Source organism: Spermophilus citellus, assembly GCF_964194105.1.
Source record: "Spermophilus citellus genome assembly, chromosome: 9".
NCBI lineage: Eukaryota > Metazoa > Chordata > Mammalia > Rodentia > Sciuridae > Spermophilus > Spermophilus citellus.
In genome coordinates, this window is record NC_138191.1 from 6,120,940 (window position 1) to 6,147,122 (window position 26,183).

Consider the following 26,183-nt stretch of genomic DNA (forward strand, 5'->3'; position numbering starts at 1 on the left):
GTGCGGGGCGCTGGGTTCGATCCTCAGCACCACATAAAAATAAAGATGTTGTGTCCACCAAAAACTGAAAAATAAATATTAAAAAATTCTCTTTCTCTCTCTCTTAAAAAAAAAAAAAAAAAACTAGGAATGGAACCACCATTTAACCCAGCTTTCCCACTTCTTGGTTTATACCCAAAGGACTTAAAAAACAGCATAGAACAGGGACACAGCCACATCAATGTTTATAGCAGCACAATTCACAATAGCTAAACTGTGGAAGCAAGCTAGATGCCCTTTAGTAGATGAATAGATAAAGAAACTGTGGTGTATATACACAATGGAACATTACTCAGCATTAAAAGAGAATAAATTATGGCATTTGCAGGTAAATGGATGGAGTTGGAGAAGATAATGCTAAGTGAAGTTAGCCAATCCCAAAAAACCAAAGGCCCAATGTTTTCTCTGATGTGTGAATGCTGATCCATTATGGGTGTGAGGGGGAGCATGGGAGGAATGGAGTAACTTTATACAGAGCAAAGGGGAGAAGGGAAGGGAGGGGGCATGTGGGTAGGAAAGATGGTGGAATGAGATGGACATCATTACCCTAAGTACATGTATGAAGACACGAATGGTGTGACTCTACTTTGTGACAACCAGAGATATGTAAAGTTGTGCTCTACAAGTGTACTATGAATTGAAGTGCATTCTGCAATCACGTATAACAAATTAGAATAAATAAATAAATTTTTTAAAATGGCTGGGGATGTAGCTCGGTGGTGGAGTGCCCCCACTGGCTCAAATACTCCCCAAGCCAGAAGTTGCCTCCCAAGCCCCCCACTAGCCCATGAAATTCTCTGCTGTATAACATCTGCCTTTCCTTCCTTCCACAACCCAGGAGAATGTCGAGGTACCACGTGCAAAGCCTTGGTGAGCTCAAGGGTGGCCCCTAGGGGCACTACTCAGAGGCAGGTGCTGGTGAGTGGGGGCAGGAAACGGAAAGTGCAGCCCCTGGGTAGAGCCTGCTGGGGAAGGGGGCGGCCAGAGTCCTTGACCACTCAGATGGGAAGCCAGGTATGTCTGCCACCACTGCCCCATGGAGGTGCAGGAGGAGGAGGCCTAAAGAGCAACAGAGAGGTGTCTCCCCAGCTCAGGAACCTCTTCCCCAGAAAGCCGACCACTTAAGGAGAGGTTTGAAACCAGGGGGGGTGAGGTGGTGGGGGGTGAGTCTGGAATCCCAGTCACTCAAGAGTCTGGGGCAGGAGGACCCAGTTCCAGGTCAGCCTGGGAAACTCAGTGAGACCCTATTTCAAGAAAAAAATAAATAAAAAGGGATGGGATGTGGCTCAGTGGTAGACCACCCCTGGGGTCAATTCCCAGTGCCAAAGAAAAGAGAGAGATTTGCTTCACAGGCCAAAAGGACAGCCTGGACATCAACCGCAGGCCTGCCTTCTGTAGTCACCCACCTAAAAACAGTGTGAGCCTGGGGGACCCGCCCACCCAGCACTGCAGAGCCTGGAAGAGGGTCGGGTGCCCACACAGGCAAGCCTGTCCATCGTAGGACGAGATGCCGTCTATCTGTGGCTCAGGGACATCCACTGTCCCTGCTGAACGTCATGCTTCTGCTTCTGGTTTCTCCTCCCACAGCTGTTCCCAACAGACCCAGCCAATCCTCCACCCTGGCCAGTTCTTTCTTTTCTTTTTTAGTTGTAGGTGGACACAATACCTTTATTTTATTTATTTATTTATTTTTATGTGATGCTGAGGATCAAACCCAGGGCCTTGCACTTGCTAGGTGAGCATCCTACTACTGAGCCACAACCCCAGCACCCCCCACCCTGCCCCGGCCAGTTCTTGTAACTGTAGATGTGGGCTGTGGACCAGCCCTTACATGTGACATGACCATAGCTCTCCCTGAATCCCCCCAGCCCATCCATCCATCTATGTGTGTGTGTGTGTGTGTGTGTGTGTGTGTGTGAGTGTGTATGTTTCCAGGGATTGAGCTAAGGGGCACTTGTCAACCACTGAGCCACATCCTCAGCCCTATTTTGTATTTTATTTAGAAACAGGGTCTCATGATTGCTCAGTGCCTCACTTTTGCTGAGGCTGGCTTTGAACTGGCAATCCTCCTGCCTCAGCCTCCTGTGCTGCTGGGATTACATGCGTGCACCTCTGTGCCCAGCTTTATTTTTTGAGACAGGCAGGCTCTCTCTAACTTGCCTGGAACTTGAGATCTCCCTGCGTCAGCCTCCCAAGTTGCTGAGTTGCAGGCATGTGCCACCACACCCGCCTAGACACCCATTTTCTGTCTCTGATGCCCCCTGTATTTACCCACCTACGTGGTATTAATTTACTCTTATGTCTCTCCCCCAGAGTTAATACTTCTCATTTACTGAGCATTTACTAGGTGTCAGACCTTTTCTTACTCAATCAAAAGAGAGATTAGGAGACTGGTTTCCCAATCAGGAGCTCTAAAGAAAGAAACCAGATCTGTCCAGCTCCAAAGCCAGATGTTTTCTGGGCCAGGCAGGGCATCCTCCTGGGCATGCAAGCCAGCCTCTGCAGACAGCCTAGCTCCTTCCCTCTTTTCCTCCAACAACAGCTGTTGGAAAATGTATCAAACAGCACCAGCCCAGGGCCAGGCACAGGGTAAGAGCCCACAGATGACTAATGAACAAACGAACAAGTGAAACAAGTGAATGAGTGGGGGTGGTCTTGGAAGGGGTAATTGGGAACCACACTCCCTGCTCCATGAGCCTATAGGAGCCCTTTGTGGGTGTCCCCAAGGCTGAGACCTCACAACCCCATACCCAGTTGCCCAGGTTTCCCTCCCTCCCTCCCAGTCCTCTGCAGGCCCAACCTCCTGTCCCTCCCCTGCTGCCCCCTTGTGGCAACGACCAGACATCTCTGCAGAGAAACCCTTGAGGGAGGTGGCTGCTGGGGACAAGATCAGGGAAACCCCACTGGTGGCGAGCAGCTCTTCCAGACCTCACCTCAGAGCCTGAATTCCATGCTCAAGAGGAAGGGAGGAGACCAGGGAGAAGGGACAGAGGGACCGTCAGCTGGAGGTCAGCAGCCCTAGGCTCCAGCCTTCGCTCCGCCCCTAGCAAGCTCTGTGAGCCTGGAGAAGTGGCTTCCCTCTTGGGTCCTCCTTTCCCACCTCTGAACAAGGCTCATCCAGGGCTAGTCTTCTGCCCACAAGCTGGGGCCACCAAGGTGGCATTGGTGGCCAGAAAGGAAATGTCGCAGGGGCCTTGGGCCCAGGTAGCTGAAGCAGGTGGCAGGTGGAACACACAGGCTGGGGAGCGGAACCAGCCAGAGAAACGGACATGTTTCACGTGCCGCCTAGGGCCGCCATCTTCCCATGTCTAGTGACGATGGGACCTTGGGTAAGTCACCTGATCTCTCCCTCTCAGTAGCTTCCTCCTTCAAAGTCTGCGTTTCAGGGAGGCAGGGACGTTTGACTTGGAGCAGAAAGATGTTCGGCTCGATGGCGGACCTACCCTAGGCCCATATTCAGCAAAACCGAGCCAAGCACCTCCCCAAACCTGCCATCCCACAAAACCAGCTTTGGCCTTTCCCAAACTTGGGTGAGGGTGGAGTCATCCAACCTGTCCCAGCTGGGAGGGAGGGTGTGTCCCTGTCCCCTGACTCCTTCCTCTCTCCACCCAAGGCAGCTCTTTTGTTTTGAGCACTAGGGATTGAACACTGAGCCATGCCCCAGCCCTCCCCTGCTTTTTTTTGAGTCAGGTCTGATGCCCAGGCTGGCCTCAAACTTGCAACCCCCTTGCCTCAGCCTCCCAGGCAGCTGGGAGTACAGGTGTGTGCCACTGCACCCAGACAGGGCCTGCCCATTCTAATTCACCGTCCCTATTTCCTATAGCAAAGATCGTCTTCACAGGCAGGACTGTGGGAGAATTCGTACCTCAAAACCATCAGATCCCAGGCCACCCACACTTCCTTCATCTCACCCTCCCCGCCTGAAAGCCCTTCTCCCATTACTGAACCCTTATTATCCTCCAAGATCCAGCTCAAAGGCCACCCCGCCTTCCTCTTCATCCACTCTGCAGACTCCCGGCAGCACTAAGACAGAGTTGTTAGCCCAGGATATGGGTGCATGTCTGCAATCCCAGCACCTCAGGAGGCTGAGGAGGAGGGTTGCAAGTACAAGTCTAGCCTAGGCAACTTAGTGAGACCCTGTCTCAAAAAATAAAACAACTGGGGATGTACCACAGTGGTACAGCACCCCTGGTACTGGAAAAAAAGAAAAATCTGCTTTGTGTTAAACTAATCCTGTTAACCTCATGGACAAGGATTGGGGCCCCAAATCTAGCACCGGGTTGGAACTTGAATGTTAGTTAGCCTCATTCCCCTGCCAGCTCCTGTAACCTGATTTGGGAACAAGCATCCTCTTGTCCCACAGCAATAACCCTCAGTTTCCTCCTTAGACATGAAGTAAAATTAAAATATACCTCTACCGTACAGTTGGCCCTCTGTATCTGCAGATCCCACATCCCTGGATTCCATCAGCTGCAGATTGGAAATATTTGGGGGAAAGAATACATCCATTCTGAAAATGTGCAGGCTTTTTTCTTAACATTAGTCCCTAAACAATGCAGTACAACAACTGTTTACATAGCATTTCCGTTGTATTAGGTCCTATAAGTCCGCTAGAGATTATTTAAATAAAGTACATGGGAAGCCAGGCAACGTGGAGCATGCTTATAGTGACAGCTGGATGGGAAGCTGAGGCAGGAGGATCACAAGTTGGAGGCCGGCCTTGGCAACTTCGCAAGACTCTGTCTAAAAATAAAAAAAATAAAAAGGCTGAAGATGTAGCTCAGAGGTAGAAAGCTCCTGGGCTCAATCCCCATGACCAGAAAAATAAATTAATAAGTAATAAAGTACAGGGGAGTCTGTGCTGTGCACAGGTAATATGCAAATTGAACCGGGAGGCGGCCAGCGAGAAATGAGAGACGAAGACCAGGCAGAGATACACAGGAGAGTTTATTTGTCAGAGGGGACAAAGGCCCCCTTTCCATAGACAGAGAGAGGCAGAACAGGCTTGGGGTTCAAGACTTATGGGGGATGCTCAGGGTTAAACTGGGTAGGGCAGGTCCTAATGTGGGCAGTGAAGGGTGGGTTGATACCACCCAGGAGGCTAGGGGCAGGGCTGGTATGAGGGGGTGCTGAGCCTTTCCTAGAAAGCCCTTGGGCAGGAAAGCAAAATCTTTCTTAAAATTGCTTCTATGACTTAAGATGGCCGTCCAGATGCTTAGCAAGGACCTTACACAATACGATGTCATTTTATATAAGGGTCCAGAGCAGCCACGGGTTTCAGTAGCCATAGGAGGCCTGGAAGCAATGTCCCATGGAAACCAAAGGACAGCGGGACTCGGCAGCTTGCAGATGCCTTTTCATGATCTTAAGGGGAATGTTTAACCCCAAAGCCGCCTGCGAGGGGGCCACTGCAGAGTCTGCTCAAATGAAGAGGCCCGAGCCCTAAGCCACAGGGGCATCTGGCCAGGCCCTGGGTGGGCACAGTGGGGACCTAACTCTGGCTTTTCTGACCCCAATCTTGCTCAGGCCAAATCTCTAATGAGAAGAGGCCCAGCTGGGCTGCAGCTGGCCTGGGATACAGCAGAACGGTGAGTGGGAAGGGTCACTCCATGGAGGAGCGGGCAGGCAGCTAATCTGGAAGCCAAAGGCCACCAAAGAGTGGTGACCTTGAGAAAGGCCTGTGAGAAAAGGGACAGGAAACTCAGATAAGAGCCTGAGTGGGTGACAGTTTGGGGGGGAGATCCATGTCCAAGATCCATGGCCCCACCCCACCCCATCCCACACTGTCCCTCCCAGACCCCTGCTAGGAACATGGGAAGAGCCTTTGCTCATCTGTGGACCAGAACAAGGCCAGATGAGGAGCTGTCCCTGGATCTGGGTGGCTCTGGGAGGTTCCCATGGCAACCGCCAGCCAGTCCCTGGTCTGTCCCGGGGTCCAGCAGAGAAGACTGGAAGCGGCTCTTGAAGAGAGTACACGCCCTGGTCCTCAAGGAGATACAGGGTGGTCAGGCATGGAGGACAGGAGGGAGGCTAAGGCCCTGGGGGCAGGGACCGGGGGATCCCCAGAGGAGGGGACAGGAGGGGACAGACCCGAAGGGGCCTGGGTGAGAGGAGGGGAGCAGAGAGCATGAAGGCCAAGGACAGGTGGAGCCTGGGAAAGAAGTGGGCCGCAGGGGAAAGAGGTGAGGGCTGAGAAGGACGGCGGGGTGGAGAGGAGGGGGTCCGGTTGGGAGCCCCCGGGGGAGAAAGGGGTTTGTTTGGTTTGACTCGGAACCAGGGACTGAACCAGGGTGCTTGACCGCTGACCATCATCCCCAGCCCTTCTCATGTTTGAAACTGGGTCTCACCGAGTTGTGAGGCTGGCTTTGAACTCACAATCCGCCTGTCTCCGCCTCCCAAGCTGCTGAGATGACTGTACGCCTCCTGGCCTGGCTGGAAAGTCGTTTGGGGGACTGGCAGACGACCCAGCAGGCTACCTTCCCTCCAGCGATCCCCCCAGGTACCCTAGAGCGATGCTCTTAGGGCAGAAGGCCTCTTCTTGAAAGAGCGAGTCAGTCAAGTACTGCCAACAACAAGGGCGTACACTGCCAGGGCCCAGCCAAAGCCTGGCACACACAGCACTGTGCCCCCAGTGGCTCTACCCACAGGACCACCCCCCCACTGCCCGGCCAGGAGTGGTACCCAAGCCACGTGGGGGTTTGGTCTGTCTGTCTGTGGGGCTGGGAACCGAACCCAGGGAACAAGCTGGGCAAGTACTCTGCCGCTGGGCGGCATCCCCAGCCCTTCCCACTGCACTGGGCTCCCGTCTCCACCCACTGGCCTCCAGGTCAGGAGAGCAGCCACGGCCGGGTCCTTCCTCTTCACCAACATGACTGATGGATGTGATGGATGTGATCCTACGCTGGGGTGGGCGTAGGATCACCCCCCCAAGAGCGCCCCGAGAGGGTGGTCGTAGCTGCCATGTCCTGGCACCCTGGCCTCCCGACACCCCTGGGGTTGATAGCTGTCTTTTTCTCCCTGACTCAGCAGCTGGAGAAACCCCAGCTCAGTGTATCTGCTCCCTGAGAGGCCAAGGAGAGGAGGGGGCTTGGGAGGACCTACCAGCCTCTGGGAGAGATCGCAATGCAAACAAAGGACGTGGGCCCTAGAAACGGAACCAAGGCCAGCGTGGGAATCAGGGTCCCCTGGGAGCCCAGGGAGGCCCGTGTGTATCTGCACCCAGGGCCCAGCACCTACCCCGGGTACCAACTCCTGCCCACCCTCCAGCCTCAGTGTCCCTCCGCAACCCGTTTGCCACTCAGCTGTTCAGGCTGCAGAAGGTGAACAATGTGAACAGGGTAAAACCAGGCTTCCTCCTGAAGAACTGTGCTCCGTGGAGCCTAGTGCTGAACCCAAAGCCTGGCCCTGGGGTCCCTGCTCCTTCCAACCTCCACTCCAAAATTAGAATCTGACTCCTTCCTAACACGCCCTGACCACCCCCCCACCCCCACCCCCACAGCTTGTATCACTGACCATTTTGTGAAGAGGCAATTCTGCCTTAGGCCTCACTGCAGTTCCTCCTGCTGCACAGAGCAGCCTCCACTGTACCACAAGCTTCATTTATTTATTTTTTTGGTACTGGGAATGGAACCCAGGGCTGCTTTACCACTGAAGCCAGTCCTTTGTATTTTTTGAGACAGGGTCTCACTAGGTTGCTGAGAGTTTTGCTAAATTGCTGAGGCTCATCTCCAACTTGGTGATGCTCCTGCCTCAGCCTCCCGAGTTGCTGGGATTACAGGTGTGCACCATCACGCCCAGCTGATGATAAGTTTCTAAGGTACCTCTGCATTTCCAGGGATTCACTGTTCCTGGAACATATCAGACTTTACGAATATCTGCAGAATCAGCGGTCCTCACTCCATCCGCGCCAGCCCTCCTGCCCCCACCTGAGTTAACATACTTAAAGCCCTTAAGCAAGTCACAGTCACACTTGCTAAATAATACAGAAATCCATTATGGCCCTCCCCTCCTTGATTCTACCCTGGCCCTGGCTGGGAGATTTCCAAAGAAGGCCAGAAGCCCAGGGAGCTGCCAAAGTCATTGAGGTTAGATGTCAGGAAGGACCCTCCCAAGGACCAAGGAGATTCTTGGGAAAACCAGCCAGTGAGCAGGACCCCTGGGTCAGCGGGTGGGCCCTGAGACAGGGGTGATAAGTGGAGGGGGAGGCAAGGACTGGACAAATGTGGAGCCCAGATGCCACCTAGTGGCTCCCTCACCTCTGACCCAGAGCCCTGGAGGGAAGGAAGATGGTGCCCTCTACCAAGGGCTCCAAAGGCCATAACTTTTCTTTCTTTCTTTCTTTTTGGTGGTGGGTGGATGGGGTGGTGGAGACTTAACCCAGAGGCGTCTTACCACTGGGCCACATCTCCAGTGCTTTCAATATTTTGAGATGAGGTCTCTCTGAGTTGCCCAGGTTGTCATCAAACCCGAGACACTCCTGCCTCAGCCTCCCCAGTCACCGCCGCCATCACACCTGTAGGAGGTCGTAACTCTGAGTGCCAGAACAGGACAGGCGTTTTAATTGTTTTATTCCATCTCATTCTCAGCCCTTCAGTCCCCTTTTTTGAGGATAAGAAACCCCAGGTTCCCAAAGATTAATTTGCCCAAGATCACTGGCCCGGATCGAGTCCACCAAAGTCCTCTGCACTTTTCCAGCTCTCCAGGCAGCTTGGAGCAGAATGACGAATTTCCAGCCCCGAGGGCCTGGGCTTTGTGGGGAGGGCACGGCCAGGAGGAAAGGCCACACAGGAGGTGGTGAGTACCAGGGCCTAGGATGTCACCCCCCACTCGGGTGGGCAGGTGCACGGTGGCCCCTGGGCTTAGAAACCACCCCCAGTGACAAGCGTCCCCACAGAAGTCTATAATTTACAGAAGTCTCTAGTTCACACGGGGAGGTAAGGCCATGTGAGAAGCAGGGGGAGGGGACTTCACCCCTAGGGACGGCTGCTTCCAAATCTAACAAACCCCAGGGCAAGCCCTCGCTCTGGGCAGCCAGCCAGTCAAGTCCCAGGGGGTGCCGGGTCAGCGCGTGGGGCTGGAGGCACACACAGGAGGGGACAGAGCTCTTGGGCTTCAGAAACAGGATGCCCTTCCCCCACTGACAGCAGGCTCCTCTGGGTCCCCTTCACACTGGCCTAGTCCCACCAGCCCGCCCCAGGGCCCTGAGTGTTTGCATATATTTGCATAGCCAGTAAGGTGGGTCCAGCTCAGGCCTTTTTGTAGCGGAAGTGACATCAGTGCAGGGCCCGTGTGTTCAGCTCCTCTGTGAAGGATGTCCAGGGACACCACACCTGGAGAGCCAGGGGCATGGCTGGGGCCTGGCCTCCAGGGGTCTGAGATCCCTGGGGATCTTGGCTGGGCCATGCCCCAGGCAGGACTCAGCCCCTGGGGTGGGGGTGGCGGTGGGGGTGGGGGTGGGAGCCGTGGCTCGGCTCCTCCCGGGGCCCCATGTCTCTGGGGTTCCGCAAGTGCTTGTCCTTCTTCCCCGACCTGTAGGAGGACACGGTGGGATGTGGGAAGAAGAGGGCTTTAGGGGTAATAATGAGCTGAAGGGACCCCCTCTTCCTCCTAAGGAAGCTAACTTGGCACACGGGGTAGAGAACGAGGCTCCAGCTGGGGAGGCTGGAAGGCTGGGCCTCCCCCACACCCCAGGCCTCGCAGGTACAGGGCAGAACCACCCAGGAAAGACCCCCAGCCCAAAAGGACACTGAGGTCCCTCGGGAAGGCAGGCAGTGTATCCGGCTGCTGGAGACAGCAGTGGGCAGAAGTCCTTAGACTGAAGCCCCCTCTTCAGGCCCAGGACCCTCCATCCTTCCCAGCGGCCTCCCTGTCCCCTCAAGGCCCCCACAGCCACCCACCTCCTCTTCAGCGCTCTTTCTCCAAAGAAGTGAGTAAAGATGAAGTCCTCGAAGTCATCCACCTCGTCGTCATCGCCTGTCTGTCTCACCGCCTCCTCCTCCAGGCTGTCCTCCAAGGCATCCACGAAATCCCGGAAGCGGAGGCGATCATGCCGGAAGACGCCACCGTCGCCAAAGTAAGCGGGCGAGAGGGGCAGCTCCTTCATCAGCTGGCCAGCCCAGGGCAGCCGAGCCAGGTATGTTGTCAGCAGAGAGGCCAGCTCCTGCTGTCGCACAGGGGCCAGCTCCATGCCAAAGAAGGCCAGGCCCTCCTGCCGGGCACACTCGGTCACACTGGAGCAGCCCTGCGGGGCCCGGAACCTGCGCTTGGACAGCTCCTCCCAGGCGGGCAGGGGCGCGTGGCCGTCTCCAGTCTCTTCCCTCCACCTCGGGTGCTTCTGCCTCTCCCCAGAGTGCGGGCTGCCGCCTCTCCTTGGGGCCTCCTTGGGGTCCTGTCTCTTGCCGTCCTTCCTGCCCCCTGACTGCGCCACCCCTGGCTTCCCCTCCTTCCACTTCCCGGCCAGCTCCCTGTCCTCCTTGTCCCCCCAGCTCTTCTTCCTCCCCCAGCCAGATTCCTCTCTCCTAGGTCTCCAGGGCTCAGCCTTCCGGTCCCTCTGCCCATCACGCCTCTTTTCTTTTCCACTCCACTCCCTGGAATTCTGGAAATGGGGTTTCTGATGCCAGACCTCGGAGACATTGGCAGAGACCACAGGGTCCTGGCCCCAGCTCTCCAGGCCCTGCAGTGTCTGGGCCAACCGGTGGCCCAGCTCGGCCAGGCCAGCATGAGCGGGGCCCCCTCGGCCAGAGTCCTGTAGGCTCCGCTGCAGGTCCTGCTGCACAGACCCCAGCAGCCGCCGCTGCCTCTGCAGCTCCTGCCGCAGTGCCTGGGCCTCGGCCTCCAGCCGCTCCTTCTGCTCCAGGAAGCCAGGGTCCGGCTCCTGCCCCGGGTGGCCACGCTCCTTGGTGGCCTTGCCCGGCTGCGGTTCTCTGCCCCAGGGGAGGCACAGCCCGTCTGTGCCCCGGATGCAGCTGGCCTCCAGCCCTTGGAGCCGCGTCCTCAGCTGCTGCAGCTCCGACTCCAAGGCCTGCTGGGAGGCCTCACCCTGCTGCAGGGCCCCCCGGAGCCGGGCGTTTTCCTCCTCCAGCCCCCTGGGCTGCTGCAGCAGGCTCTGCAGCTCTTCTTTCTGGGCCTGGGATATGGTCAAGGATGGAAGGAACCAGAGTCCTCGTCGGACTGGACCCAATACCTCCTACCCCAATTCCACTCCATTACCGTAGGCAGGGGCCCAAGCCCTTATGGACTGGGACACCCGAGGACTCGGCTCGTCCTCCCCATCCTTACCCTTAACCAGGCCCTGGGATTCCAAAGTCCCACCCTGAGCTTAGATAAGGGTACTTCTTACATTCCCTCAGGACGGCCAGTGCGTCCCTTGTGGCCCCACCCACCCCGGACCTGGAGCAGACACTGTGAACTGACCCTAACCGCTGAGCCTGGCACATCCCCTCCACAGCAATCAGTCAGAGGGGACATGCCACGTGAAACAGGGACGCAGCCTGACACTGGCCTCAGCAGGAGGCCCGTGGAGAGAGCTAGGAAGATGCCCTGCACGTAGAGGCCCAGAGAGAGGCTCAAGGTGTGTGGAGAACTGGGGGAAGGACACTAGGACAGACACCTGGCTGAGGTGGGCTAGCGAGCCAGCGCCGTGCCCCTGGCCATGCCCACCTGCAGCTGGGCCTGTAGCAGGCGGATGTCCTGGTTCTCCCTGGCCAGCTTGTCCAGGAGAAGGCCCATGTGCTGCAGGCTGGGGGTGCGGTCAGCGGGCACCGCGGCCTGCAGCTGATCCCTTGGCCTCTCCTAGGGGCCGAAGAGCCGGTTACCTCAAGCTCCCCAGGCTGTCCCGGGTTCTCCCAGCAGCCCCCCCACACCCCTCCACACAGACCTGCCCGTCCCCCGCAGTGTCCACCAACTCAGGCTCTGACCCAGGATCTGGGAAGACCTGAAGGTCAGCTTCCTCCGTGGGCCCTGCAGGAAAGTGAGGTCCTGAGCCTGTGCCGAGGCCACTCCTCCCCACTCTGTCACCCACTCAGTCACCCTCCTGTCCTGGACAAACCCTATAGCAGGGAGGTCCAGTGAGATAAAGGGCAAGAGTCACCCTGAACAGCTGGCAAGGTCAAAACTGAGAAGTAACGTGCAACACCCCCCTCCCAACACCCCCACACAACACCCCACACACAACACCCTCCTCCCAACACCTCCCACACAACACCTTCCTCCCAACACCCTCCAACACCCCCCACAACACCTCCCACACAACATCCTTCTCCCAACACCTCCCACACAACACCTTCCTCCCAACACCCTCCAACACCCCCCACAACACCTCCCACACAACATCCTTCTCCCAACACCTCCCACACAACACCTTCCTCCCAACACCCTCCAACACCCCCCACAACACCTCCCACACAACATCCTTCTCCCAACACCTCCCACACAACACCTTCCTCCCAACACCCTCCAACACCCCCCACAACACCTCCCACACAACATCCTTCTCCCAACACCTCCCACACAACACCCTCCTCCCAACACCTCCCACACAACACCCTCCTCCCAACACCCTCCAACACCCCCCACACAACACCCCCCACTCAACACCCCTCTCCCAACATCCCCCTCCCAACACCCTCCAACACCCCCCACACAACACTCCCTACACAACACCCCCCACTCAACACCCCTCTCCCAACATCCCCCTCCCAACACCCTCCAACACCCCCCATACAACACTCCCTACACAACATCCCCTCACAACACCCCCCACACAACACAACACACTCCTCCCAACAAACACCCCCCCACAACACCCTCCTCCCAACACCCCCCCACAATACCCTCCTCCCAACACCCCCCACACAACACAACACCCTCCTCCCAACACCCCACACACAACAGATGAGCACAAGTTGGGCTCCCCCCCAACTCACCAGTGTCCAACTCTAAGAGGCCACCTGGGGATGGAGATGCCAGTCTGGTGAGACCCTCAGGGGAGGGATGGGGTCAGGGAAGGTGACAGTGGGGCAGGAAGACAGGGTCCGATGCAGGCCCAGGCCCAGGCAGGGAAAGTACCACTCACCAGAGAAGAGGAGGATCCCCAGGCCCAGCAGAACCAGGGCCCCCAGGAGGCACATGTTGAGGGAGAGGCCCAGCTCCCCGCCCGCGCTCTCGCCCCTGGCCTGGTCCTCCACATCCAGTGGCGTCCCGGGCTGAGGCGGGCTGGGCTTCCGGCCCCGTCGCCTCCGCAGGCCCTCGACGTCCACATCCGTGTCATCCTCACTGCTGGAGCAGCGGCCCTCCTCCCTGACCCAAACTGGAAGAAGGGACAGGGACAGGGCCGTGAGGGAACTGGAGAGACAGGACACAGGGACAAAGGGGAAGTGGCAGGTGGCCCAGATAGGCCCTCAGCCCGGGCCACAGAGAGGACATCTGAAAACCCTGCCCACTTGTGCCCAGGCGTCCACGACAGCGCCTGCCCAGTCTGGAGGCAGGAGCCCTGTCCTGTCAATCTACAAATGAAAAGAGCCACTTCCCTCTTAAACGCATCCTCCTTCCTCCAACGTGTGGCTCACTTCCAGCTTCTGCGGCAGCCACCAGCCTCCCTTGACACTCTGGCCCCTTCAGCCTGCCCCCTGGGCTCTTCAGTCCTGTGGGTGGGGGGTCTCCCTGGTCCTTCTCTGGTCCCCAAGGCCACACGCCCTCACTCATTCCACTCGCTTCCCCTTAGGGGAACGAGTGCCCAACCCGTAGCCCCACTGTGGCTGCCCAAGAGCTCTGGCCACTGGCCTCTGGTTGTCCTTCAGGAACCAATCATTCAACACACTGCCCTCCAAACTGGTTCCTTCTGGTGTCCCCCAATTCAGGGGATGGCCGTGTTGCCGCTCATCCAGCTGAGCGAAGCTCTGAGGTCCAGCCTCTTCACCGCCCACTGCCCTAGCTGGGGTCTTGCCTACCCACTGCAAGCTGCCCCCAAATGTAGCCAGGCCCCAGCCTCTCCCCCTTCCAGCATGTTTTGTTGTTGTTGTTTTGGTCTTTTTGCCAGCACCTTCTATTTTGAGGCAGGATCTTGCTGAGTCACTGAGGCTGGTCTCGAACTCACACCCCTCCTGTCTCCTGAGTAGCTGGGATTAAAGGCGTGTGCTGCTGCACCCTTCTGTTCAACAGAGAAGGACTCCTCACCCCCTGTCTCAGTCCTGGACACAGCCTCCTGCACACCAGAAAGGTGGTCCCACCCCAGTATGAATGCTTCAGCCTCGGCCTGGAATGTTCTCTTCCTCCTGCCCTCAGACTCTAGGTTCAAACCCCTCCCAAATGGCATCTCCACCCATCCTGACTTTCCCTTGCCTTCCACACGAGCCCTGTCTGAACCATCTCCAATTCTTTGGGAGCCCCTCTAATTGAACCTCCTTTCTGCACCCCTCATGGTCTGACTTGCAGCTTGGCTCCGTCTGGCCTGCTTCTTACACAGTCCCTGAGCCACCCTCCTTCCCTCCTCCTGGGCTGGGAGCCAGCACAAGAAGGGACTCTGGAAATGAGGGTTGAGTTCCAGAAGCAAGAAAAGAGGGGGTTCCCTGGCACAGAGGAAAGAGTCAACCAGATGTGAGCCCTGAGGTGTGACCTCGGTCAAGTCACTTGACCTTTCTGAGCCTCAGTGGTAGAGAGCTGCTGAGTCCCAGGCCCGGAGCTGAGCCCATGCTCAGCAGCGAGGACTGCTCCCTCTCCTGAACCTTCTAGAAGAAGAGCAAAGGGGCTCTCACCTGCTTTGGGGGTCGTGGACAGGCTCTGCAGAGGGCCCTGGTCCCCCAGGTCCTGTGTGTCTGGTCCTGGGCTTGTTGTCTCGGGAGACTCCTGCGAGTCTTCCTGCACTACCGCGTCTCCTGGGCCAGGAGGCTCCACATCACAGTCACCACCTCCCAGGGGACCCTGAGGGGACACAGCCCTGAGCAGAGCCCACAGCACCTGCACACATCCCTGCCCACTTCCCTCCCTGACTCCAGTGAGGCCCTCACCTTGACCTCAGGCTCCCCTGGCAGAATGCGGTCACACTGAGGACTTTCAGTCTCAGACAGGGTCCCTGTGGGGGAGAAAGGGCCCGGGAGACGCCACTTCCCAGCTGAACTTCCCAGTCACCTGTCTGGCTCCCACCGACCCTCCCTAGGTGGAAGGGCAGGAAAGAGCCGGGAGGGACCCAGGCGAGGGGTCTACAAACTGAGAGCAGACCCCCAGGATGGGAGGACAGCCACCCGGCCCTGCTCGGGACACTACCTTCTCCACCCTCAGCTGCAGGCGACTCGTCACCGTCGGCCTTCGGCGGGCTCCCAGGGGCCGGGAGGGCTCTCTCGGACTCGGGGTCCACCCTGGGTTCTGGGCCCAGAGTCTCCACAGGAAGGCTCTAGGGGGGAGAGGGGTGCGCACGGGGCTGCAGCAGGACACGGTCAGGCGCAGAGGCTAGCGGCCTACTCCGGGACCCCAAACCACATCTCAGACCCTCAGCTGAGAGCTGACCCAAGGGGTCTCCGCCCAGTCACTCTCCACCCTCGGTCCAGAGGCCACGCTTCTGTTAAAACTAGCAGCACTGCTAGAGGAGGCAGGGACCCTGCACACCCGGCAGCCCCTGGGGAAGGCCTGCCCGAGCCGGCCCTCCCCCACGTCAGCAGGACTACTTTTCCCGTAAAGTGAATAACGCGACTCAGTTATTAGTTGGGGTAGGGACAAAGTCCTCATTGACTGCCCCTGGTGCCCAAAGGTCAGTGGCGATCCCAGGGTCTCCTCACACCTGCCCAACCACTTTTCTTCCTCGCTATCCTGGCCTTTCCCATTACCCACGGCTCCCACACAGGCCCAATCTCCCGCAGGAGCTGACACAAACGCCCCTTCCCTGGTCACAGCCAGCCTGACTCCCTGAGTACCCACAGCCTCTCCTCCGTCTGGCCCACTGCGTGCCCACCCCACCCATGGCTCCTGCTACCACCCCAAGGATAATTCTTTTTTTTTTTCTTTTTAAGTTTTATTGGTACCAGGGAGGGAACCCAGGGGTGCTGAACCACTGAGCCACATCCCTAGACCTCCTTTATATTTTATTGAGAGACAAGGTCTCATTTAAGGTTTTGCTTAGGGCCTCATTAAGTGGCTGAGGCTGACTTTGAACTTGCCATCCTCCTGCCTCAGCCTCCTGAGCTGCTGGGATGACAGGCGTGGGCCAAGAATAATTATTGACCTTGGTCTGTTTCTTTGCAATTTTCAGATCATGTTTTACTCATAGTCACCTCATAAGGCTACAAGGCAAGAATCACAATCCTCATTTTTTAGGGGAGGACAGAGAGGGGACATGGCCTGCCCAGGGTTCAACAGTCAGCAATGATAACCCCACCCCAGGCCAGGGCTGATTGAGACCACAGTGCCTGGCCTTCCCTAAACTGCCGCCCCTCTGCCTGTGAGCCCTTGGCCTATGTATCCTGCTCAGTGTCAACTCCTCACTCCCAACAGGGCTCCTCCCAGCACCTCAAACTCAGTAAGTCGAAGCCAAGCTCCTCTCCCCCTTAGTGCTCCCCTCTTAGTGATTCTCATACATAAGGTGCCAAGGCTGGGAATTCTCCAGATCCTTTGTTTGTTTTGTTTTACAGTATTTGGGAGTGAATCCAGGGGCACTCTACCGAGTTACATCCCCAGCCCTTTTTATTATTTTAAGACACAGTCTCACTAAGTTGCCCAGGCTGGCCTCAAACTTTTGATCCTCCTGCCTCAGACTCCCAAATTGATAGGATTACAGGCGTGTTCCAACATGCCTGGCTCCACATCCCTCTGACATCCTGTTTCCACCCCCTCTCCAGTCACTAATCCCCATCCTGCATCCCCTTTCTCCCTTCTCAGTGGTTCTAGGAGCCCAGGGGTCCCAGGGGCTTCTATACCACCAGCTCTTATCTGGATGGCTACAGAAGCCCTCGTCCCTGGCTGGGTGCAGTGGAGTGGCACATATCTACAACCCCAGCTACTTAGGAGGCTGAGGCAGAGGACTGCAAGTTTGAGGCCTTCCTGGGTAACTTAGTGATCCCCTGTGTAAAAATGAAAATTAAAAAGGACTAGAAGTATAGCCCAGCGGTACAGCATCCCCAGGGTTAAATCCCCAGTACCAAAAGGAAACCAAAACAAACCAAAACCCCACTCTACTGTCCCACTGTCCCTGTTCTCACCCAGCCCACACAGTGGCTTCAATATCTGCCCAAAGCAATGAATGCTGGACAGCCCCAGTCAAAGTCCTCCCTGACTGCCCATCAGGAGGAGGCTGGACTGCCTCACCAGGCCCTCTGGACCTCTTACAGGGTTCCCAGGCTCTACCCCAGCTTCATTTCCACCCCATCCAATGGCACCCCCGGTTCACCTGCACACGGCTCTCGGGCCTTTGCTCTTGCTGATGTCCCGCTCTTCTCAGCTCACCCAGCTGGTACCCTTCCTCCAGGTACAGTCCAAGTCAACACCTGACCCTGGAGCCAGAGCTCCCTCTCCCTCCCCAGAGTTCCTCCAAGGCCAGCAGGAGGTGATACAGGTGACCACCAGGATCAAGGAAGGGGACACCCAGAAAGCAGCCCACCCCTTCAGGGTCCCCTCCCGCGTGGTCCCCAAGTCTGTTCTTCCTACCTCTGAGCCAGCAAGCACCCAGCTATTATCCACATCTGGGCAAGTGGCCATAGCGGTGAGGTCTCTGCGGCTGCTGGGGCTGCCACCTGCAGAGAAAACCTCTTTTAAGGACCAGTTTCCTTCAGGAGCGGCAGGATGCAGAAAGCAGTCTTTGTTTTTCTTTTAATATTTATGTTTTAGTTGTAGTTGGACACACTACCTTTATTTTATTTATTTTTATGTGGTGCTGAGGATCCAACTCAGGGCCTCACACATGCTAGGCGAGTGCTCTACCGCTGAGCCCCGGCCACAGCCCCAGAAAGCAGCCTTGACAGGGTCCCAAGGATGAGGACTGGTCAGCAGCCTCAGAGCCAGGCCAGTTCCAGGCCTTCTGATCCTGACACCTCAGCTCTTTGGGGCAGGATTTGCCTTGCAAATCCACACCTGCCCAAGTCAGAGAGAAGCTGCCTTCTCCAAGGACCCCCAGGGCCTTGGGAACCCGAACTGACCTTGAAAGGTCAAAGAATCCAGGGCTGGAAAGACCCAGGTGAACAGAGTCCAACTCCCTGAGGTTACACTCAGGGAAGAGGAAGTTTGGAAAGGTCAACTGACTTGCCTTGCCAAAGACCAACAGGTAATAAGAATGAAGACAACTTCCAACACCAGACACCTCCACAGTCACCACCCCCTCGGCAGGGCCTCCTCTGGCTTAAATCTCCCACCACCCACCCGCTGTAGGAACTCAAGGGCTCTGGACACCACTGACACACTAGCTCACCCAGGATCTGATTCAGAGTGGGGGGTGGGCCAGGCCCGGTTTGTTTGTTTTTAAACCTCTCAGAGGATTCTCACTTGCAGCCAAGGTTAAGAAGCACTGACCCACCTCAGATCCACCTGGAGGAGGCACTTTTAGTCCAGCTCCACGCTCACTCTCCATCCTGAGTTCTGCCCCCATTACTAGTTAGCTGCGGGGTCTGGTCTTAGGAAACTTGAAAGGTGACTGAGAAAAAGGGGCTGTGGCAACTACCATGTATAAAGCACTTTACAGTTTGCAAAACATAGGCAAGGGCTGGGGTTGTGGCTGGGGTTGTAGGGTGCTTGCCTAGCATGTGTGAGGCACTGCATAAAAATAAATAAAGTTAAAAAAAATAGGCAAAAGTCAGGACTCTGGCCCTGTCCTCCGCTAATCTGCTCTGACTTGGCAGAGTGGGGGCTAGCACATTATTCCAGCCTCCAAAGCCAAGCATAAAACAGGGTCACAAGAGAGGGACCTTAGCCAGGTGTAGGAGTGCACAGCTGTAATCTCAGCAACTCAGGAGGCTGAGGTAGAAGAATCACAAGTTTGAGGCCAGCCTCTGTAACTTAGTGAGACCCTGTCTCAAAATAAAAAATAAATAAAAAGGGCCAGGGATGTAGCGCAGTAGTCAAGTGCCCCTGGGTACAGTCCCTAGTACAGCCAAAAAAAAAAAAAAAAAAAGGAGGAGGAGGAGGAGAGGGAACCGCCTTCATCCAAGTCCAACCGTGTACCCTCGGGCTGCAACTGGGACCAGGCCTAAGGATGAAGTGAAAGTTAAGCTGACCCCTCAAAGTCCTGGGCTGTGATCCTTCAGAGGTAGATGAATCCTTGCTTCCCCAGGGGTGGGAAGGGCAGTAAACAAATATGACTGTAAGAAACACCAGGGAAAAAGTGAGGCCAGGGGTGTCTGGAGTTCTGCCCTCAAACCCAGCGACTGCCCCATGTGTGGAGCTCACAGTAAGCCCTGGCCAGTGTCCTGGTGACTTTGCCAGTCATGCTGCAAGTCCAGGATGGGGGAAGGACACCCACCCCATCCCACACGGAGGCCGGAGAAGGCTGCAGTGACGTCTCCACACACGTCCAACAGGTCAACGGGGCATAGCTTTATGGCCATCTATAGAGCCATAGCTGTTCAGCCTTGTGCTCAGTCCCTCCCCCACTGTTCTGTCATCTCCCCATCTCCAGTTGCTGCGTGTGACTGTTAACAGGTGGTGGCAGGAAGGAAGTGGCAGCAGCTTGGGCTGAAGTCCCTGTTTATCCCTGGCTGTGTACAGCCTGCTCAGGTCCTCCAGAACTAGGCACCATGGCAACCAGGGTGATGTCAGACCCACTGACTCCATGGAAACCAGCAACGGGTATTTGGGTCAACAAGACAAACAAGAAGTCTGGAACTCCTGCACTCAGGGTCCCAAACCCTGACAGACCTCTCTCTTGCTTGTGTTCGCTCAAGATTCCAAAAGATACCCCTGTTCTCCCAAGCCAGCATCTCACTGCCTTATTAGGAAGTTCCTTCTGCTGCTCATCTCCACCCTTTCTTGCTGCGTTTTCAGAGTTTTTCTTCTCAGTCCTCTCTGAAGACAATCCACTCCCTCCCCACTATCCCCTTTCAGGAGGGATTCAATAAAAATCTCCTGTAAGGGTTGTCACAAACTTCTGCTTTTCTAAAAACAGCCAAAGCGGGGGCTCTCCCACTCTGTACAAAGCTAGCAAATCTTGCCTCAGGCTAACTTTCAACCCAAGACTTGTCCCCCAAACCTCTAAGCAAAGGACCTAGGGCCAGTTCCTCTTTTGAAAATGACCTTCCCCTGCCTTCCCCCAGTTCTAGGTTTTCGAAAGGCAGCTCTGTGGGTCCTCGGTGGTGCCCAGTCCTTCTAGAGCTCTACCCTCTTTTCCTTAGCTCCCATCTCCCGGGGCCCTTCCCCGCTGGGGCATTACCTGACTCAGCTCTGGCTTCGGCTTCAGCTTGTTTCCCCAGGTTTCCAGCCCAAGGGAAGAGGGGAGGCACGTGACCCGGGGACGGGCCAATGGAGAGTCGACTTCCCCAAGGGGGCGGAAACTTTTGGCCAATAAGAATTGAAATGGGAGTCGGGGAGGCCAGAGGAGATCTCCCAGGCCCCCAACCTGGGATTGACCTCCTGATGGGCGAGCGAGGGCTCAGCAAATGGAATTTTGCATGGCCTTCCCCTCTGTCCTCGTGCCTAAAATTTCTGGAGGAAAGAACCCAAACTGAAAGGTAAAGGGTGTTGTTCCCGAGATGATAAGGACAAGAAGCCAGGTTGGCCCAGGATAGACAGAGACAGCTGTAGGATGGGGGAAGGGTGGCAGACGAAACAGACCTCCTGCCACTCTTCCCACCGGTTCCAGCCACTGCTACTTTAAAAGCGGGTGGGGGGCTGGCGATGTGGCTCAAGCGGTAGTGCACTCGCCTGGCATGCGTGCGGCCCGGGTTCGATCCTCAGCACCACATACCAACAAAGATGTTGTGTCCGCTGATAACTAAAAAATAAATATTAAAAATTCTCTCTCTCTCCTCTCTCTCTCTCTCTTTAAAAAAAAAAATACAAAAGCGGGTGGGGTCTGAAAAACATCCAAAAATGAAATCTGCTGGGATGTTGTGGTGGGGCTCCCCCTCCCTCCCCCCACCCCGCGGGGGTAAGGGAATTGAACTCAGGGGCACTGACCACTGAGCAACACCCCTAGCCCTATTTTGTGTTTAGGAGACAGGGACTCACTCACTGAATAGCTTAGTACCTTGCTGTTGCTGAGGCTGGCTTTGAACTGGCGGTCCTCCTGCCTCAGCCTCCCGGGATGATGGGCCCCCTCACTCTGGAAGCTACCCTTCACCCCAACACAAACGACTGAGAGGTGGAGAGGATGAGCCCTAAACCTAGAAGAGTTCAAGCGCTTGTGTCCCAGAGACCTTGGAGCCAACTGTCCTGCCTGGCTCCAGGCCCGGGCCCGGAATGTGCTCAGAAAGGAAAATGGGTTTCTCAGAGCAGGAACATGGGGAGGGGTGTCAACGCAAGGCCTCCTTGACTCAGCAGCTTGAAGCAGTGGATCCAAGGGGTTGGATCTTCCCGCCATTCCCACTTCCAGGGGCCCTGGGAAGTAAACATCTCCACCCACACCACACCCTTACAAGTAGTGACAGTGGTTTCAACCTGCCTTTTTGCAGATAAACAACAATGTGCCCTTGCCTGGATTTTAAAGTCATTTTATTAACCCAACCGTACAAAAAAAAAAACCCACGACCACATCTCTGCCACTCCACTTTCTTCCAAAAAGTAATGACGTCTACACTCCCCAGGAGTGGTTTACAGCTGTGGAGAGGGAGGCATACAAAAGTAGCAACAGGGGAGAAGCAAACAGAACCACAAACACAACACAAAGCTGGGGGTGCCACCTCCACTGTTTCAGTGTGGGGAACACCAGCTTACAGAAGCCCAAGGCCCATCCTCTTCCTCATAGCTGCAAAGGCTGTGGGCTCCACCAGGCAGTATCTTCCCTCCAGGTGCAGGGAGCAGAGAGAAGTGGGAGTAGGGACCAGAAGGTAGCCTTTGCCACCACACCCCGAGGGCTAGGGCTAGAGACCACAGACCACACTCCCTTCCCCGCCCTTTTGAGGAATGCACACAGGAGCTGTAAGGAACAAAAGCAGCCAAGAGGGGCTCCTGAGCACGCCCCAGGCTCAGGGCTGGCAGGCAGTGCTTTAAAAAGAAAACAAAGACAAGCCCAGTGCAGGACTTTGGCTGAGACTAGTGAGGACTGCTAGATCACCAGGCCCAAGATGATACCTAATAGCAGGAAAGAGAGAAGCAAAAATTTCCAGGCTCCCCTTCCTTTTAGTACCGTGGCATTGAGAATCCTGCTGACTCCTCCTACCCCCAAGGCTGTGACAGGGCCTCACTAGGATGCTCCTATCAGGGAGGAAATGAGGTATAAGGTCTTGGTACCTTTCCAAGCTTTCCTCCAACCAAGCCAGGGAGGCAGGGGTATGAGGGCGCAAAAAGCTGAAGAACAGCACTGGGCTCAATGTGCAACAGAGGGTGGGCCAGGGGTGCCAACAGAGTCCAGACTCCAGGACAACCCAGACTTCAATTATTCTGGTCCCTCAGACCACGTGTCCCAATTTTTTTTTTTTTTTGGCAAAAATATGGTCATTAAGAGAAAAGCATGGGAAGCTGAGACCAGTGACTTTGGTATGAGGAAGATATGTCCTGACAGCACCTCTTACCTACTGTCATGAAGCCCCAAATCACCAAGAAACTGCCCTAGCTGGGAACGAGATTCAAGCTGTTGGTGCTGAGGGAGGAGGAGCTGGACAGGTCTGAGAGAAGCAAAGGGGAAGGTAGAAAAAAGGAGGAATCCCCATTTATTCCCTAAAGAGGTCTCCCACAGCCCATGAAATGGCTGTGGCAGGGATGGGAAGAGACCGGCTCCTCAAGCCAGAAACCTTCAATGCTCCACTCCAAAAACTAAGGCTAGAGCTGTGGGGCGAAACAGGGGTGTCAGGCACAGGTGTTAGATATCCATCCTAGGCAGACAGGACACTCTTGCCCTCCTGAATTTCCTGTCCCCTTTTCTCTTGCAGTCACATCCCTAGGCTTCCTAATAGCCACAAAAAAAGCTGGCTCTGCTCAGCAGGGCTTTGGTTTCCTGGATCTCCGTAGATCTTGATGTGTTGTTTCCAGAAAAGTGAGCAACCCAGGCTCTTCTGCCCCCAGGAACCATCAGGTTTCTGCTCCGTGAGGATGGGGAACCAGCGGAAATGAGGGCCAGGAGCCAGACAATCACCCTGGAGGAGCAGGAAGGGACATGTGCACTTCCCTGGGACCACCTCGCCAGTGTCACCCATCATTAGCGGCCACCAGCTGCCCCATGCCCTCGCGGATGTAGACAGACTGGATCTCCTTGGTCTTGAGGCAGAGATCACAGGCCCAGACAGCAGAGGCCTCAGTGGTCAGCAGCCCATAGGCGCTCTCAGTCATGCCTGTGCACTCGCGATGGAACCACTTCTGGCAGGAGGCCTCACACAAGATAGCATCCTGGTCGTCATTCACCTCGCTCCGACAGGCACCACATGGGTACACCAGGCCTGGGGGAGGCTGGGGCCCTGAACCCCCACCTGCCTTGCCAGGGGGTGCTAGGCTGTTGGCATCCGGAGTGCCGCCACCCCGCCCACTGCTGTTTGGGGGGAAACTAGGCTGATTCCCATTAACAGCAGCAGCTGGCGAGCCCGAGTGGGGCTCCTGGGGAAAAGCAGTGGGAGCAGGTGGATTCAAGGGCTTCCCCCCATCCTCACCACCAGGGCCAGGAAAGCCAGGATCTGGACCAGGGAAGGGACTTGTGTTGGGAGGCAGGCTGGGGAGCCCCTGACCAGGTCTCTGTAGAGGAGAAGGGCCAAAAGGCACACCTGGCTGAGCAAAACGCTGGGGGAGAGAAGGAGGGCCCAGCTCCCCTCTGGGAGGCTGTCCCATGGTGGGTGAGATCATGGTGCCAAATCCCCCCACTGGCATCATCTGCCCACCTGGAGGGCTAAAGTTTTGACCCAGAGGCTGGCTGAAGGGTTGACTGGGAAAGTTCATGTTGCCTGGGGGTGGGTAGCCAGGGCCCTGGGGGGGCATGTTGAAAGCAGGTCCCATAGGATTAGGAGGAAAAGGGGGGGGTTGTCGGCGAAGTGTCTGGGGACCCCCTCCAGCCCCAGTGCCATAGCCTGGGGGTACCTGGCCTGCCATGCCTCCTTGTACACGGAAGCTTCCAAAGGGCACAGGACTACCGAGGAATGCAGGGGCTGCGCCCCCCACCTTAGGGGCTCCGAAGTCATCCTCAAAAGGGTTGGATGCAACCAGATGATCCACCATGGGAGTCGGGGGTGGTGCAAACTCCGTCAGATGTGAGTAAGCAGGACCCTAGTGGAGAGCAGATGAGGAAGAGGGTCATGAAGGGACACACAAGAGATAAACCAGGAGAGTCCTGCCAACAAACAGAACACACACTTTGGAGATTGATACTGACCAGCTCAGGTCTAAAATAAAGATGCGTCTTAGCATGCAACTGAAAAACACAGGGTGGTGAGCAGAGCCATCACAGCACCGTGACTGCTTTGAAAGAGAACAGAAATCCCAGCTTTGGCCCTGAAGTAGGTATTTAACTTTTTTTAAGCCTCAGATTTCTTATCTGTAAAAAAAAAAAAAAAGACAATGCCTACCTCCCCAAACAAAAAAATGTACTTCAGCACAATCCTGGCATTTAGAAAAGACTGATAGTGATGGAATTTATGTTATCATCATCCAGGACAGGAAAAATGAGGGAGAAGAAGGTTGTGACCCTGTCCAATAAGACCTTTGATCAAATCATTCTTGGGGGAGAATATTTCCCATGGAGTTTATTATAAGGTTGAGAGAAAGGACCAGAAACAGAACAAGACAGTTTTCTCTTCTCCCTGCACCTAACAGAAGACCAAACATGGAAACAGAATAGACACAGCACCCCAGGGGTTGCTGAAATTACCCACCAACAATGGTAATTCACCTGAGTATTTGACTTTCTTCGCTTCTTTTCTGGGCTCTTCATTTGCAGACCTGGAAGAGCAGCAAAAGAAGAGGCAAGCAAGTTTCCCTAAGGTTTTTCAAACTTTCTTCCTCCCAGGAACTGCTCTAATGTTAATTCAGCGTATACTCGTTTATTTTAACAAATATCAATGAGGAGTCATATGAAAAATGAATTCTATGACCATACTCTTGAAAGACATGCCAGGTCTTGATATCACCCTACTCCAAGACTCCTGATATCCCACGTGGCTCCAAACCCCAAAGTCCATCCCTGACACCTGCCCCCGATCCCCGGAGGGCTAAACCCGCTGATCCTCTGACCAGAGCCTCCCAGCAGGCCCCGAGGCCCACCCACCACCACTCACCCTCCCCTCAAGGTTCCCAGTCCGGGCCTCCCGACCCCCGCCCCCTCAGCGCTCTCACCGGCCTTGCCCTGCTTCCTCCCGGTGCTGGGCGGCGCAGGGGGCGGTGCGGGGCCGCCACCTCCCTCCAGCTTGTCCGGTGGGGGCGGCGCCGAGGCGGCCATGGAGTGGGGGACTGGGGTCAGCGGCGGAGGGGGGCGGAGGCTCCCTCAGGCTGCACCATCGCCAGGAAGGGGCCTCGGACAGCGCTGGCCCCCGAGCTGCAGCAAGCCGAAGACGCGGCAAGGGAGAAGCGCCTTGCCGGAGCGCAAACTGCGCGCTCGCTCCAGATTCACCGCTCGCCGCCGGCGGCAGCAACCGGAACCGGAACTTGCCTCGGCCGCCACCACCTTGCGCGGCGGCGGGGGGGGAGCACTGACTGGCGGGAGCCCCGGGGGGAGGAGGTCGTTTTACACGCCATGACTCTAGCAGAGGGCGCTTTCCGTCGGAGGAGCAGCCCTGGCCAGCTCGCCCAGGGCCGGCAGCGCTCCTCGCCTGCCCCTGCTGCCGGGCCATACCATCCGGGCGGGGGCCGCCGAGGAGCACGGGCTGGGCCGGCCTCGGGGAGGCAGCGGAGGCGTCCGTCCGGCCCGCCCTGCGGGGACCCGCACCCTCCAGACACACCCCCGGCCGGCTGGCCGCACCTCCCCGCCTGTCAACGCGGCAGAGCCCCGGCTTCCTGCACGCGGGCGTCGGACCGAGCACGGCCCGGCGAGGCCAGGTGGGGCTGCCCGCGACCCCCCGCCGCCCAGGCACCGCGGCAGACAATAGGCCTTCCGAGGTCTCAGA

At 56.4% G+C, this 26,183-nt stretch overlaps 1 protein-coding gene across 1 annotated transcript; it reads right to left on the reverse strand.

Annotated features, from left to right (window-relative positions):
* Positions 1 to 8,589: 8,589 nt before the first annotated feature.
* PBXIP1 (PBX homeobox interacting protein 1) lies at positions 8,590 to 26,038 on the reverse strand. Its single transcript, XM_081305530.1, is given in 14 exon segments — positions 8,590 to 9,567; positions 9,936 to 11,164; positions 11,698 to 11,829; positions 11,915 to 11,997; positions 12,963 to 12,986; positions 13,112 to 13,345; positions 14,790 to 14,955; positions 15,042 to 15,106; positions 15,298 to 15,424; positions 17,668 to 17,723; positions 17,726 to 17,753; positions 24,247 to 24,351; positions 24,974 to 25,023; positions 25,417 to 26,038. Coding segments are annotated over 14 exon segments (2,514 nt in total). The 5' UTR covers positions 25,520 to 26,038; the 3' UTR covers positions 8,590 to 9,455.
* Positions 26,039 to 26,183: the final 145 nt, after the last annotated feature.